Here is a 14,590-nt window from a genome sequence, read left to right as displayed (position 1 = left end):
ATCCAGCTTGACGGACGGGCATTGCCAGTTCGCCAAATCACGTAATCCAATCACATGATTCATGATTGATGTTTTGATAATTTGATATGATCCAACTCACAAGAATTGTCTTCTAATGCCTTTTATGGACACTATCCACGTCACGAATTAGATTATTACGATCTACATGAGATGTTTAGATCACAAAAGGCTGGTTTTATTTCACAGCGTCAAAAGAACCGAAATATCAATGCTGATACGCGAGCACTGTGTGAACGCTGACGTATGCAGATCGAACTGACAGGTTTGGAATTTGGATGGATCATTTTGGGGTGCTGACGTGGGAAATCGTTTGATTAAATTTGATTAAACATACAGTATAAGTAAAACTCCTAACTGTCAATGTTGCCGCAAAAAATTTACCCGATATTTAGAAAGCGAATTGAGTCATATTTGTTTTGACGACTAATCCTTATGCTATTTCAAATCGATCCGGTACCTTTGGATAAAAGAGTCCATCACGTGACGGCGTCAAATGGCGAGGAAGAAAAAAAAATCTCTTCATGTCGGTTCCGTATGACATACGTAAGAAGCGGGTCTTCGCAGTATTGCACTAAACTCGCCGTCGGGTGTTATGTCTGAATAGTTACGGCGCTTGCGCTCCCAGACTCCCATCCTTCTTAGAATCCGGCAGCAGACTGAAAATGTTATTGATTCCCATTCGTGTTGCAGTATTGGTTGGAGGCTGCCATTATATTCTGGCGTATCTTGCAATACGAGAGAGATGTAGACGAGCTCTGGCTGTGTTTTTCGTAAAGCTTGCTGCTTTTTTTTCTCGTTTTATCTTCAATTATTGAGCTTCCATCATTCTAGCTGTTACCTCGTTGGTAATAAGTGAGTGATATAAAATGTCTTCGTTGACAAGATCTTCCTTTCGAGAAAGTGGTGCAACTATAGGTTCAGATAGTGACCGCAGAACTGTGATCGTCGAACGGCTCAATGGATCTTTTGGCTTCACTTTACAGGTATCTAATATTCAAACAAGGACATTTGATGCCTTGTATATTTAGCCGAGAAACTAACTACAATCTCATCCCGTTTGATGTCGCATATTTAGAGTTATGGCATCCAATATCGTGAAGAGTCTGATGTAGAAATTGTCACCTACGTCGACTTCGTGGATCCTAATGGACATGCTAATAAAGCTGGCCTTCGTTCAGGTACTGGACATTTTCTGCCAAACATTTCAGTTAAATGTTATTGTACGACCGCAGTCGTGATCCTAATTTTGATACTTACCAACACGGAGGCATTTCCCGTTATTAATTTGGTCACGAATTTAAATTGTTCAGCTCGATGATTTTCTCTAACAACTCATTCTTGCAACTCATCGTGACCTGAAAAACTGTTTGTTGTTTTTTTTGTTTCGTTCTCTTACACAAAGGGGACGTCATTGTATCGATTAATGGCCAAGATGTGGAGCGTGCGGACCATGCAACCTTAGTTTCGATTATCCAGTCGTGTCCCGATCGTATACGGATGGTCGTCGTGTACGAAAATTGGTCTGTAACGAAAAACAACAACATATCATACATAAAATATGAGATGAGTCAGTCTTGATTTATTATGGAAATTTGTTTCTTTTTTTTTTTGTTCTTGTTATTTCGGTTGGGAAAAATGACACTCAATAAAGTGTCCGTAAGGTGGAATTGCACATGAAGTACATCCGGCTGACGCAGATGTTGGAGGCCAAGGCTCGCGACTACCAGGAAGTCTGCGCCAAAGAGAAAGCTGTTGTATCCCGTATGGAAAAATTATTTTAATTCTACTCATACAAAGACAGCAATGTCCTACCCAAGCGCTGGACAGCCAATAACTTGGAAGAACTGACCATCTTTTCCCCGATAGGTTTGGATAAAAACCGAGGGCCAGGAACGTACCACACGATTCAGAATCCGTCTCGTGTAGTGATCCGTCGCCATCCCACTAATTCACCGCCATCTATTACTCCCGGATCTTATTCCAGCAAATCACTACCCCGCCCTCAGAATCCGACTGAAGCAGCTCGGAGGAGTCCATCGGCTGGCGGATCTTCATTTCACACGGATGCACAATGCAGCCAAGGCAGCAGTAGAGGGCTGTCGTATTTGTGTATTGGCCGTGCATCTGATTGTGACTGTTGCTTCCGGCCAGAAGGATATAGGATCTCTACGTCAGCGTCTGAACCTCGCCGTTCCAAGCAGCAAAACCAACAGCGTCCGCGTAGCGTTCATTTATCCTGTTACAAGGAGACCAGTGCTCCTTCACCAGATGAACACTACTTGATCCGTCCGTCAGATCGAGGTGGTGGTAATTGCAAGGCTTATGGTGGTTACGGGTTCGGGTACGAATACTCAACGGTCAGAAATCAGCATCCCCATAAGTAAGAAAATTTCGAAATTTCCAGTTGGTACTGGTAGCGAAAATCTTATTTTTTTTATATTTGTAGCCCAACGTCTTGTATGAACAGGCCGGTGGATCCCCAGTATTACGGCCTGTATCCCCAGCCGCCAATCCCTCCACACAAGTCAGCTGACGATCTTCTTTTGGCTGCCCAATTCCAGAATCAGTGTCATTTCAACAATTTCACACATAGTCAGCATCCCCAGGTTTGAATTTTATTATGAACAGCTCAAAATCTAATTCCATGCTATTATGCATAGACATTTTTACGCAGTTTCAGGTTCCTTGCCATCCTGTTAGCCGTGGTCCACATCAGGGGAAGCCGCAACAATCGCATGCATTAGATTCCATTGCATTTTACACCCGTCCGCCTCAACCTACGGTGTCTCGTTCAGCAGCGAGAGTGGTGTCGCAACCCCACCAACCTTCACAATCTCATTATCGTCCGTTTTATCAGCCACAAGCCGAACGTCAATTAAGCAGCCCGGGAAACGACGACGAGGGTGGCTTTAACGAGGCTCGGCGCTTCCGTACGTTACCGGCTGTTAATGCTAAAAGAGGCCCTGATAACCGTTAGGATTGTATATTTTTCATTTTCGATAATGTGTTATATACCTGTCTTCTCTACGTGATTTAAGAGATTTGTTAATTGGTTTTGTATTAACGACATTTCAGTATAATAAAGAAAAAAGAAATTTTCCAACATTAAAATGCGTGTCCGGTTCATCTGATTTCAAACGATGTGTACTAAATAAACAGTGGATCACGATTGCTGTTCGATCGGTTCAAGGAGGTTCAGCTCAAATATGTCTCAGGCCAATGAGTATGGCTTTCAACATAAATCCAAACTGTCACAGTGACTATTGACTAAAAGAAAAAAAAATAAACCAACATAGCATGGATATCATCATGTAACCGTGTCAAAATGTTATCGTAACGCTGATTAACGCATTCAGTTTCGCCTTGGTTTACTTTATTGATATACACCTACCTGTGTGCCAAGGTTTCATTACGTGTGTACGTGTCAGTACGGCCAGAACAACCGCACCTGATTGACACACGATAAATCTCGTGATTGTTTTGGCCTTTCGTTAGAACAAAAGTGAAACGAAATGGCGGATCTTAAAAAGTTGTCGGTGAAAAACACCTTCAGCCGTTGGGCTCGGAGGAAAACTTACGGGCTGGAAGAAGCGGATCCGAATGCCGGACATGGAACTACAGCGTTGGCCAAAGTGCTCAACACCTTCGATTTGACCCTTTTGGGTGTCGGCAGTACATTGGGTGTTGGCATTTACGTCTTGGCCGGTTCTGTTGCCCTCGACACGGCCGGTCCAGCTGTTTGCATTTCATTCATGGTAGCGGCCATCGCATCCGCATTCGCAGGTATCATTGAAATTCCATTTCTTGTTTTTTTCCGATAAGTATTGCATATATAATTGATGACTTCATATTTTTGACGTTGGGCTGATGACGTTTGAAGAGATAGAATGCCTACTAGAATACTTTTCAAAAGTTGTCAGAGAACGAACAAAAAAAGGAAATGGGAGATCAATGTCCAGTCAGATAGAAGTTGTGTCAAGTTGAAAGATCAATGACTACTGGGAGATAATGTGTGGTTTCGTTCTCACTTTGTTTACGATTTGAACGTTTATTTTTGTTACGTCTTCTGTTATTATTGACTTGATTGGGAAATGTATTGATCACTATTTATTTCTATTTCAGCAATGTCGTATGCGGAATTTGGTGCCCGTGTACCCAAAGCCGGTTCTGCTTATATTTACAGCTACGTCACCGTTGGTGAATTCATCGCCTTTGTCATTGGCTGGAATTTGATCCTCGAATATCTTATTGGTTGGCATTAATTTTGGGACATGTAGAAACGCAATATTTATTTTAAATTTATGAATCTTTAAGGCACGGCTAGCGTGGCTCGAGCCTTTAGCGCTAATTTGGATGCTTTGACCAATTACACAATGAGCCAGGCGTTCCAGGAGACGTTTCCGCTTAACTCACCAGGCTTCTCCCCTTATTTCGACTTCTTTTGCTTGACCGTCACTCTTGCTCTGGCAGGTAAGCGAAATTAGATGCCATTCATTCCACCGGTTCTAAATTTTACCTTCTATATACTAATCCAACAGTACTTCTGGGGCTGGGAGTCCGCTCATCGGCCATCTTCACAAACATTTTCACGTTTGTTAATATTACCGTAGTTATTTTTGTCATCATAGGAGGTTCTATTAACGGTATAATATTTTAAACTTTCTTGTCTTTGACATAATTCATCAGGCCTTTTCAAAATTTAATAATGTTGAATTCTGTTGCATAGCCGATCCGAACAATTGGCGTATTCCAGCTGAACAAGTACCGGAAGGTTTCGGCACTGGAGGTTTCTTTCCTTATGGATTCTCCGGAGTAATGGCTGGTGCCGCAAAATGCTTCTTCGCTTTCGTTGGTTTCGATTCCATCGCGTCTACGGGTATGTATTTAACAACTTCATTTCATTAATTGGAAATTTAAACTACCCTTTACATCGTAATAAGATCCTCTTATTCGTTATAGGAGAAGAGGCCAAGAACGCCAAAAAATCCATCCCTTTCAGTATCAATTTGACGCTCATCATCGTCTTTTTCGCCTATTTTGGCGTTTCCACCGTTATTACACTTATGCTGCCCTACTATCTTCAGGTGATTGAAATTTCTCAGGTCATTTTGAGGCCTTTTCTTAACATCTTTTTGCGTCACAGGATCCCAACACACCATTGGTATACGCTTTTGAGCAGATTGGCTGGGACATTGCAGCCATGACAATCAGCATTGGGTCCCTGTTTGGGCTAGCTGCAAGGTATGCATCTTGTATTTCATTGTTTAATAATTTCTCTTGCAATAATTAAACAAAATTCACTGAACCTCAGTTTGTTGGGAGCCATGATTCCTCTTCCGCGCGTGATTTATGCCATAGCCAAGGATGGACTCATGTTCCGTTTTCTGGCCAAAATTAACCCAAGATTCCAGGTCGGTATTTTCCCCAGTACATTAAATTGTTAAACAGTGCTAATTTTTTTTATTGTTCAAAATATAGACGCCCGTCATTGCCACAGCCGTTTCAGGAGTTTTGGCAGGTACGCAAAATGTTTTGTTTCAGTTGCATCGGAGTTCGTTATAAATAAGCTATCTATTTTATCACTAACAGCCGTCCTTGGATCTCTTTTCGATTTGGACTCATTGGTGGACATGTAAGAATGAATCCAACAACATTCAAACGCCGCACAAGCAACCATTTAAATTATTTTTCATTACATGTTTCGGGATTAGGATGAGCATTGGCACTCTACTAGCTTATACGTTGGTGGCTATTAGCGTTCTCATTTTACGGTAAGTGACCGAGGAACTCATTAAAAATGCCCGTATAAATTCCATTTAAAATCTACATGTACCTTGCAGCTATGAAGCGGCTGAAGTGGACCTTCTTGCAATGAACGGTGAAGTGGACAAGGAATCCCGAATGCCATGGCAACGATTGCCTACCAAGCAGTCGTCTAGAAAAGCAATTTATTCGACTGTTGCCTACTGTACATACCCCCTGCCTCATTTGATATTGATTGTGCCACTAGTATAGCGTGTGTAATTCACTTTCCTCTCAGGTATTCTTTCCCTCATCCTTTGCGGGATGTTCGTTCTGCTGGAAGACAACACCAGTCCTTGGGTGCTTTTCGGAGTTGGAATCAGGTAAGCATGTCGATTCTCTAATCATTAAGTAAAATCATTAAGACCAATTACTTTTTATCTTGATGCAAGTTTTGGACCGATGGTGATGCTTGTTATTTATCTCATCATGCTTCCTCGTTCGAGAATCCCGCTGTACTTTAAAGTACCTGGCGTTCCCGTCGTTCCGTGTCTTTCCGTCATTATCAAGTAAAAGCATCAACTTTTATTTATGGAGATTGCAAAATTTATAACATACTTATTGTAACTCTCGTTCAGTACCTACCTCATGTTAAAACTAGACGGTGCTACTTGGATCCGTTTCGGTGTCTGGATGGCCATTGGTAAATTTGGAGTTGCCATCGCATTAACGAAAGTGTTTATTAATTTTTGACGTTTGCCAATGTATCATCATCAGGTTTCCTGCTCTATTTTGGCTACGGAATGTGGAACAGCTCTGAAGAATACATCCGAAGAGGCAAAATTCCACCTGGCGGTACGGCTCCTTTGCCGGATAAGAATACAGTGAACGCCGTTGCGTCCGTCACAACCACCGCTAGCATTGGGTTCGTTCCAGATCCGACCAATAAGAAAATGTCTCTAACTCGTCTTGTACCTGTAACATCGTTGGACGATGATGACCTTCACGACAAACAGCACGATGCGCATCAAGAGAAAGGAAATGAAGACGAAGCTGCGAAAGCTTTTGCCCTGGCCAACCTCAAGGCCCACGAAGAAGCTCAAGAGCTTTTCGACAAAGCCCGATTGGAGAAAGAACAGGCTATTTTTATGGCGGCCATGCTTCATTCTCACGAGCTCTCCGAGCAAGTGTTTCAACAATTGAGGGCTGAGAAAGAGGCGGAGCAAATGGAATTGCAAAAAAATATGGCCGTTGTTGCCCAGCAAGTCGCAGAGCTTCATAACAGTTTGGAACAAATCTTCGCCACCATCGGCAAAGAGCAGCAAGTGGCTGTTGATGCGATATCGGAGAAACCACCACTTACTCCACGTCCAGCTGGTCCGTTAGTTGCCATTATGCAAGAGCTAAAAACCAAGACGCCAGTCATCGATCCGACCGAGGAAAGCGATAAGGGGGATAATTTGGGCGTTGGAGAACATGGCAGAGCAATTCCGATTTCCGAAACTACTCCGGTTTCATCAGGTGCAAGCCCAATAGGACATCGTACGCCACTGGACTCCCCAGGAAGTGAAAGGAAAGCTTCCAACACTTCGTCCGAATTGATGTTGAACGAGTTGAAAAAAGCTTTTAATTCCGCCCTGGCCGCTCATCCGTCTGACGGTGATGACGACGGCGTCTCTGTCGAAAACGTCAGTATTACGCCGAGCGCTATTGCTCACCGTCGTGAATCACCTGGCCTTATAACTGAAAATGATTCGGCTGCCGCGGAGGCACATTAGCCATTTCTTATGTTTCTTACAGCTATTTAGTGACTTGAAAAGATGTATTGAGATGATCACTAAAAGGTAAACACACCTTGTTCAATGAAAGCCTCTGCTAAATCAATATACATTTTGCTTATTGTGTTCAGTGCCCATTATTATCCTTTATCGCCAAGACGCGCATTTTACATCCGCGCTTTGTATATCATGCCTATAAGAGACGGACGGCTGCATATCAAGTTATATGGGAAAATAGAATTTTAAAAATTACGATCACATCCCCGCAAGGGTTATGCCGTGATCATTATGTGTTCCGTCCTTATCAAAGGGAGTGCTAAACAGCTGTCCTTTCGTACTACACAATACGCTTCGCGCTAGCGCTGTAGCGTACTGGAGCCCTAGTGTTGTGGTTAATATTCCGTGTATTTAAAAAACGATTGATTTGACGCAAAAACAAACCACTTTATCGAAATTAACGTTTAAGTTTGCTTGTTCATTGTGATTTTTAAGGGAATCTAAGCGTTTTCATTTTTTGCAGATTTTGGCAAAAATGGTAAGGCTATAGCCTTCTCACTTTTCCATTTTTGGCCAAAATTTAGATTTGATTTAAAATACATGATTCCGATTCTAAATTGAACGAGAATCACAAATATGAAGTTTATTTTTACGTTGGGCTTATAGCTTTTTTAATAAACGGAAAAAACGGGTGATCAATGCTGGCACGCCAACGGTTAGTTGGACGAGAAAATAAATATTTTTACTGAAATCAGCGTTGTATTTTAGGTTAACTTGAATCAAATATAATGTCAAAATTACAACCCTGAATTTCTTCCATGCTCAAAATTAACCCCGACAAAATAAGCTCGGCAAAATAAGCCCGACTTTTTCGGCTATTTCATTTTTTTGCTCGAAACATCTAGATATAGCTATAAAAATACATGAAATTGATTCTAAATTAAACGAAAATCACAAATGTGTCATTCTTTTTTCATTAGACCAACCATTTTTTAAATACACCGAATATTTTTGCTGCTTCGCGCTAGCGCTGTAAGCCGAGAAAGCTTTTGCCCTGGCCAAACTCAAGGCCCACGAAGAAGCTCAAGAGCTTTTCGACTTATGCTTATAAGGACCGCTCGGGTGCATATCTAGTTACATGGAAAAATAGGAATATTTAAAATTTTGAAAAATTATGATCACACCCTGCTAAGGGTTGTGCCGTGATCATTTGTGTGTCCGTCCTTATCAAGGGGAGTGCTAAACAGCTCTCCTTTCGTCCTACACGATATGCATTGTGTAACGCCATCTATTTATATGGTCTTTGAGAACAGTCAAACAGCGTTTGCAATGTGTTTGCCAAATTTTCCAATGTTAAAAGAATACTAAAAGGCAAATTTGTAAGACAGAGCTGTAAAATTAAAGTTTATACTTGAAGCTATACAGTTCATTTATTAAATCTATAAAATATTGGTTACACTCAAACTTAAAGTGAAAATGATAAAATTTTTCTTATTTTAGAAAGCCAAAAAGAATAACTCAAGGCTACAAGAATTATTTTCGTCAGGTTTGGTTCATTAAAGATTTTTTGTCTAGCATGATTCTTGTCGTATTGCTACTCGACTAGAATATTAATCGAGGTAAAAACAGAAAACCTTCGTGAACCAATTTAAGCTAATTGAATATCTCCTAAGTGCCTCACTCGTGCAACACAGGTGAGAAACGCTTCCGGGATGTCTTGTTTCACAGCTATCACCTATTTTCATCTAAGCATCACATATGCTAGATTCGAGCTTGTAGTTATTGATTCACAAGGTGCTGCAAGTCGTCTTCATTAATGCACGAGATGTAACTAATGGACCTCTGTACTTTCAGTGCTACGTAACGTCGTTGTATACCAAGTTGAAAACCATTGAGTTGTCGATACGATCCCGTTTAAGCAAGGTTGCCGTCTGGACGCAGCTGGAAGGTTTGGTATTTTGTTTTAGGCTCTACAAACCAAGAAAAAATAGAGATGTGTAAGCGGTTCCCGTTTCCTTCAGTATTTCGGGCAGCATTCGCCGAATTTTTAGGCACCTATATTTTGGTAGTAAGTTGTCTTTAAAATCACTTATAAATAACCTTGGGCAAACAAAACAGAATGACAAGCAAACTACAAACGCCTACGTGTCAATTGAATTGCTAATATAATTATTTGCAGGTCATTGGGAATGGGAGCATAGCTCAATCGCAGTTAACCAATGGTGAAAAAGGTGACTATTTTACTATTAACTGGGGGTGGGCTTTGGGTTGTTCTTTAGGAATGATCGTGTCAGCCAATATATCAGGTACGGTAAATGTAAAGCCAACTCTTTATGATTTTCATTGTCGCATGCTTTGTCTTTGCGGACAGGCGGTCATTTGAATCCCGCGGTGACAATGGCGCTAGCATTGGTTCGTCGTTTTCCTTGGAGAAGGCTGCCAGTGTATTGGTGTGCTCAATACGTAGGAGCTCTTGCCGCTTCTGGAACAGTTCTCGGAGTATATCACGGTAAATACTAAATCCCAGATAACTTTTTTCGCGTATATTCCGATCGCCTTTCTTTCTCGAGTAGAAGGAATTTTAGAAGGAAAAGTCAACGGCAAATTTCGCATTGAGAAGAACATTACAGAACCTGGAATGGCTTCAATTTTTGCCAATTATCCAGCCCATTACTCGTCGGCTAGTATTGGTTTAATTGAAGAAGTATGTTTGAAACTGCACTTTCTTTTCGTTACCCCCGGGATGTATCATTAATGCGTTACATCGCAGATATTATCGACCATGATTTTCACGCTCGTCATATGCGTGGTAACTGACAAACGGTATTCAAACGTGCCAAATTTCTTGCAGCCACTCTATGTTGGTTTCACGCTGTTGGCCATCGGTGTCGCCTACGGATCTAATGGAGGTTACGCCCTCAATCCGGTATGTCAAGGACACTACCTTTTTTTTATTAACCACGATTCTTGTTCTTATTTTGGTTATGATTAAATGATATTTCAGGCGCGGGATCTCGCTCCTCGATTGGTTTCCTTCCTTGGTGGATGGGGACTAGGTGTATTCAGGTTTGCTAGTTGTTTAGTAAATTAAAAAACATATTCAGTTTTTCGAAAAATGAGTTTTGATTTACAGCTTTCGAGAATACAACTGGTTCTGGATATTTTTGGTCGGCCCGCATGTTGGAGCTATTCTTGGTGTCTGCATCTTTCACCTAATTTTGAAGAATGGCTCAACAGATATCAGTGAGCGGGTTTCATCTATAGACGTTTCGATGATCAATCCACGTCTATGGCACCACTTTCCCAACAGAGGACTTGATGTTGAACCATCAGATGGACGTGAATCTCACAACAGTCACGAAGAAAATCATAAAAGCACGGACTACAATATTGCGAGGACACTCTGAACATTATACAGGGACTTCCTGTCAGCAATAACGGCAATTGCATTACGGCATTTGCCTATTACAGCACTTTAAAATACTACTTACGTATTGTACTTGCTATTCGTTCCTTTAATTAAAACAGGAAGAATAAATCTTATTTGGGATGATAGACTGAGAGAATAAAATTGAATATGAAAATAAATAATGAATAAAGACATCACGTTGGCTTTTATGTTTTAAAAATTTGCCTTGTACAATGAATCTTTAGTATGCAGGTCAAAGCCGCTGCTTGCTCGCATAACGCATATCAGTGTGAAAATGGAAACACTTTCATCCAGCGTCTAGTCACGCATATGTAGTCTATCAGCCAAGGCGTACATCCACGCAAAGTCACGCTACATTCCATATGTTGTAGTATAAGATTCTTTCGTGCTGCACGAGACGCAACTTGATTAATAAAAACATGTGAGTCGCACTTACGTTCTTCTCAAGAAGCTGTGGACGATTTCAGCATGTCGCTAGTAAATTATTCCAGATCGCCATATATTTTCTTCGCCATCATACATCTTCCATTATCCTTGATGACATCTATATCAATAGAATGGAGCCATACACACTAACAGGAAACCAGTTAGCCCTACCATGAGGCCTCCATCCAGCACGACGTTAGATTCCTACAATATAACAAAATGTCATTAACCTCACATTTTATCTTTTTAAAGAAGATTAAAAAAAAGGACCAAATGCAAGGTCAGACGATCAAAAATAATCAAGAAAGGCCTAAGGTGTGGCTAAGATCAGGTGTAATTTGTCCTTAATCTGAGCCTCGTGACTTCTTAACTTCACTCTGACAGGCACGCAAGCATCTGCCGAAAATCCGTTCCCTTTCTCTTATCTCATATACAGGTTCTCGACATTTCCATGTTATTAAACCCACGCAGCTTTTGTTGTTTCAAAAGGATGCCATGTATGCAGTGGAACTTTTGAAGCCTTCGTATAAATAGGGTCGAACGATGAATTCTTTGTTCTTCAATCCCAGTCTCCTTTCGTAGAATGAAGGTACCAGTCGAGTATAGTTAAGTTGTACATTGCGATAAATACTTGTTCTAATAAATTTTTGCAGATTTGGCTAGCTGTCGTTCTTCTAACCGCCGTTGTGTTATCGACCGCGGCTCCAGCTAAAAATGAAGCTAAAATTTCTACTGAGGTCATTAAAGCTGACGTTGAAGATTCCACTCTAGCATCCACTGATATCACCGAAACTGACGAAGATTCCGAGGCTACCGATACTGTAAGTTGATCTTAAACATTACACAAGTTACTGTACTGAAAATACGAATGTCATGTTTTCATGACAGCCATTAAAAGCAACCACTGGAGAAAAGAATGAACCTGAAAAAGAAAAATCTGAGAAAATGAAACAAAAGGACGAAGGAGATTATGGGAAAGAAGAAAACGAGGAAAATGAAAATGAAGAAAATGAAAACGAAGAAAATGAAAATGAAGAAGAAGATTCTGATGAAGGAGATTCAGAAGAAGAAGATTCCGAAGAATCTGAAGGAAAGAAAAGTTTTAAGAACAAAATTAAAAAGGTTGAGTCCGAGGAAGAAAACCACGAAGGCAAGGCTGGTGCCGTTGAAATCCCAACCCGGGCCAGACCAGTTGACTCACCTGTTGCCATTCAGCCACATCGGGCTTTCGACGTCCCTCGATCCGGATCGCGCATGTCCAAGTCTGAAAGTTTTTTTAGCCCTGCAAAATCTACCTATGGAACAGCAGGAACACACAACCCAAGACCCGACAGCCCAAAATCTTCGGCCGTTGAATTCCCCTTTTGGCACACACCAGTTGTCCCAGCTAAGCCCTTAAATGAAGAACGCCCAGTTTCTCCTTCAATTAAATTTCACCAAGCCGAAGAGCATAAAACTAAACATCCCAAGTGGTTTTTTAGTACCCCCAAATCTAAACCTTCTGATGACTCGTCTAGCAAGAATGAGAACTCCAAACCCTTTGTTGCTGAAAGCACTATCAACAAACCTGCTGATGTTCAAGTGCCGGCCTGGCAAGTTACCAACACCAGGCCCGCTGTAAGAGGATCGTACAATCCTACTGTTTCGCAATCGGATCATAGCAACTCGCAATCCAAATGGTTTTTTAATACAGCTACAAAATCCTCTGATGAATTTGGTAGGAAGGAAAGCAGGCAGTCTGCTGACATTGAAAGAGTGACGCATAAATCAACTACCGTTCAATCAGACCCATGGTCTAAGCCTGTTATCGCATCTCCATCGACGGTCCAAGTACCAGCTTACAAAGCTGCTGATGTTTCTCAGCCATCCACACGCAAGGTTTATCCTAGATGGTTTTTTAATATAAAAGATTAAAGATACATTGATTATTTGGCACAACAGCGAGGTAAAAGTAAAACAAATACACGCCTTAATTATTTTGCAAGCTTACTATTTTTTACTTTAAATCAACAGGCGGCATTGTTCTTATGAATATTATTTATAAATGATGTCTGTAGTTTATAACAATACAAATAGTGAGCGTCACCATATTGCCCAAAAATTGATTGCTTTTCTCGATTGTTCATAATTGTTAAGTTTTGTTTGCTACTTAAAAAAAATGAAACATGCTATTCAAATTCACAAATTCAAGTGTCAAAAAAGAGAGAGTGGGGTAAAAACAGTGCAAATTGCTACGTACATTTATAGAAAGTCACTTTAGACTTGACCTAAAATTTTGGATTCAGGTCGGATCCGCATGGATGAGATTGATGAGCGGGAGATGATAACGTAATAAGAGGAACTCCAAGGGTAGCGCGACTTTCATTGTAGATAGAAGGGTCACACACGTGAGTGAACTTGAAGGTTATTGTTGAATAGGTCCAACAGTGACTTCAACATGCTGGTACTATTAAAGAACTTATAAAAATAGATGAAACTCGATTTCTGCAAACTAAGCACGAATACGAATGCGATAAGACGAATTAAAAATGAATAGGGTTGGCCAAACAAAAACACTGCTTTTAACTTAGAGTGTGGAAAACGGGACGGTGCGAAAAATGGCGACGAGACATGTGAACGGCGAAAATGTGTCAATCTCGTTGGACACGTTACACAACATGCCGTTGCCATCAAAACAAAAGACTAATGATGAGCGATCAGCAATAGGCATAAAAAGGGCGGGGGCAATTTGGGGGCGCGCGAAGCCCGACCAAGTTACCATGGCAACTCGAGAACATCGATGATTCTTGGCGACCTAGCGATTTAAAAAAATAAAGAACCAAAAAAAAACCCTACGATATTTGAGTCTGTTATCTGAAAAATCAATAATTAAACGATTAAGTTGCCGTGTGCGGCTGGACTCTCTTGGTAACATGTTTTTAAAACGGGAAGAGAACAATATTGTTTCCCAGGGTGTGATGGCCTAAGTTATTGATAGACGCCTTACGACGGCAACGGCAGACGGGAAATCCGTTTGGAAAATGCTTTTCTTTCTTTTTTTTTAGAAACGTAAGTGATTAAATATTGAATAATAAATAATATTAAAGCAACCGTAAAAAAATAACGTTACAAAGATTCAATTTCTATAGAGCCCTTGGTAAACTACGAGGAGGTAAATAACAGATTAAGGATTGACGTCCGCATGAAATTTCGCGTT

General features: G+C 40.9%; 4 protein-coding genes and 2 non-coding genes across 6 annotated transcripts; 4 read left to right on the top strand and 2 right to left on the bottom strand.

Moving 5' to 3' along the window:
- The first annotated feature begins 649 nt into the window (after nucleotides 1–649).
- On the top strand, nucleotides 650–3,132 carry LOC130696701 (microtubule-associated serine/threonine-protein kinase 3-like). Its single transcript, XM_057519797.2, has 7 exons — nucleotides 650–1,004; nucleotides 1,097–1,199; nucleotides 1,424–1,541; nucleotides 1,673–1,782; nucleotides 1,888–2,401; nucleotides 2,468–2,627; nucleotides 2,696–3,132. The coding sequence occupies exons 1-7, from the start codon at nucleotides 888–890 to the stop codon at nucleotides 2,996–2,998; spliced, it is 1,425 nt and encodes a 474-aa protein (XP_057375780.1). The 5' UTR covers nucleotides 650–887; the 3' UTR covers nucleotides 2,999–3,132.
- A 325-nt stretch (nucleotides 3,133–3,457) lies between these two features.
- On the top strand, nucleotides 3,458–7,667 carry LOC130696587 (high affinity cationic amino acid transporter 1-like). Its single transcript, XM_057519679.2, has 16 exons — nucleotides 3,458–3,804; nucleotides 4,144–4,272; nucleotides 4,336–4,491; nucleotides 4,560–4,664; nucleotides 4,748–4,897; nucleotides 4,981–5,105; nucleotides 5,165–5,262; nucleotides 5,333–5,432; nucleotides 5,500–5,539; nucleotides 5,611–5,653; nucleotides 5,733–5,792; nucleotides 5,862–5,989; nucleotides 6,062–6,146; nucleotides 6,216–6,332; nucleotides 6,402–6,466; nucleotides 6,541–7,667. Exons 1-16 carry the CDS (start codon nucleotides 3,534–3,536, stop codon nucleotides 7,539–7,541), a joined length of 2,673 nt encoding a protein of 890 aa, XP_057375662.1. The 5' UTR covers nucleotides 3,458–3,533; the 3' UTR covers nucleotides 7,542–7,667.
- Nucleotides 7,668–7,784: 117 nt separating this feature from the next.
- Nucleotides 7,785–7,884, bottom strand: LOC130696960 (U6atac minor spliceosomal RNA). The gene has a single exon (XR_009002765.1). It is a non-coding gene; the product is annotated as a U6atac minor spliceosomal RNA (small nuclear RNA).
- Nucleotides 7,885–8,704: 820 nt separating this feature from the next.
- On the bottom strand, nucleotides 8,705–8,804 carry LOC130696952 (U6atac minor spliceosomal RNA). Its single transcript, XR_009002761.1, has one exon. It is a non-coding gene; the product is annotated as a U6atac minor spliceosomal RNA (small nuclear RNA).
- A 663-nt stretch (nucleotides 8,805–9,467) lies between these two features.
- LOC130694554 (aquaporin-9-like) lies at nucleotides 9,468–11,094 on the top strand. The gene is made up of 7 exons (XM_057517630.2): nucleotides 9,468–9,606; nucleotides 9,718–9,844; nucleotides 9,910–10,047; nucleotides 10,112–10,242; nucleotides 10,309–10,464; nucleotides 10,543–10,604; nucleotides 10,672–11,094. Exons 1-7 carry the CDS (start codon nucleotides 9,532–9,534, stop codon nucleotides 10,943–10,945), a joined length of 963 nt encoding a protein of 320 aa, XP_057373613.1. The 5' UTR covers nucleotides 9,468–9,531; the 3' UTR covers nucleotides 10,946–11,094.
- A 795-nt stretch (nucleotides 11,095–11,889) lies between these two features.
- LOC130694543 (SPARC-like protein 1) lies at nucleotides 11,890–13,378 on the top strand. Its single transcript, XM_057517622.2, has 3 exons — nucleotides 11,890–11,983; nucleotides 12,048–12,215; nucleotides 12,283–13,378. The coding sequence occupies exons 1-3, from the start codon at nucleotides 11,978–11,980 to the stop codon at nucleotides 13,306–13,308; spliced, it is 1,200 nt and encodes a 399-aa protein (XP_057373605.1). The 5' UTR covers nucleotides 11,890–11,977; the 3' UTR covers nucleotides 13,309–13,378.
- The last annotated feature ends 1,212 nt before the right edge of the window (nucleotides 13,379–14,590 follow it).

The sequence above is a fragment of the Daphnia carinata genome, chromosome 1 (genome assembly GCF_022539665.2).
Source record: "Daphnia carinata strain CSIRO-1 chromosome 1, CSIRO_AGI_Dcar_HiC_V3, whole genome shotgun sequence".
Lineage (NCBI taxonomy): Eukaryota > Metazoa > Arthropoda > Branchiopoda > Diplostraca > Daphniidae > Daphnia > Daphnia carinata.
This window is presented reverse-complemented; position numbering and strand designations above follow the sequence as displayed.

What these genes read in the sequence shown, in the direction of transcription:
- LOC130694543 (XM_057517622.2), top strand. An exon ending in ATTCCGAGGCTACCGATACT is followed by an intron (nt 12,216 to 12,282) that starts GTAAGTTGATCT and finishes TTTTCATGACAG; the next exon opens with CCATTAAAAGCAACCACTGG.
- LOC130696587 (XM_057519679.2), top strand. Translation starts at nt 3,534, where the DNA reads ATGGCGGATCTTAAAAAGTTGTCGGTGAAAAACACCTTCAGCCGTTGG. An exon ending in CGTCACTCTTGCTCTGGCAG is followed by an intron (nt 4,492 to 4,559) that starts GTAAGCGAAATT and finishes CTAATCCAACAG; the next exon opens with TACTTCTGGGGCTGGGAGTC. An exon ending in CGATTCCATCGCGTCTACGG is followed by an intron (nt 4,898 to 4,980) that starts GTATGTATTTAA and finishes TATTCGTTATAG; the next exon opens with GAGAAGAGGCCAAGAACGCC.
- LOC130694554 (XM_057517630.2), top strand. Translation starts at nt 9,532, where the DNA reads ATGTGTAAGCGGTTCCCGTTTCCTTCAGTATTTCGGGCAGCATTCGCC. An exon ending in TAGGCACCTATATTTTGGTA is followed by an intron (nt 9,607 to 9,717) that starts GTAAGTTGTCTT and finishes AATTATTTGCAG; the next exon opens with GTCATTGGGAATGGGAGCAT. An exon ending in TGGGGACTAGGTGTATTCAG is followed by an intron (nt 10,605 to 10,671) that starts GTTTGCTAGTTG and finishes TTTGATTTACAG; the next exon opens with CTTTCGAGAATACAACTGGT.
- LOC130696701 (XM_057519797.2), top strand. Translation starts at nt 888, where the DNA reads ATGTCTTCGTTGACAAGATCTTCCTTTCGAGAAAGTGGTGCAACTATA. An exon ending in AGAAATCAGCATCCCCATAA is followed by an intron (nt 2,402 to 2,467) that starts GTAAGAAAATTT and finishes TTATATTTGTAG; the next exon opens with CCCAACGTCTTGTATGAACA. An exon ending in CACATAGTCAGCATCCCCAG is followed by an intron (nt 2,628 to 2,695) that starts GTTTGAATTTTA and finishes ATTTTTACGCAG; the next exon opens with TTTCAGGTTCCTTGCCATCC.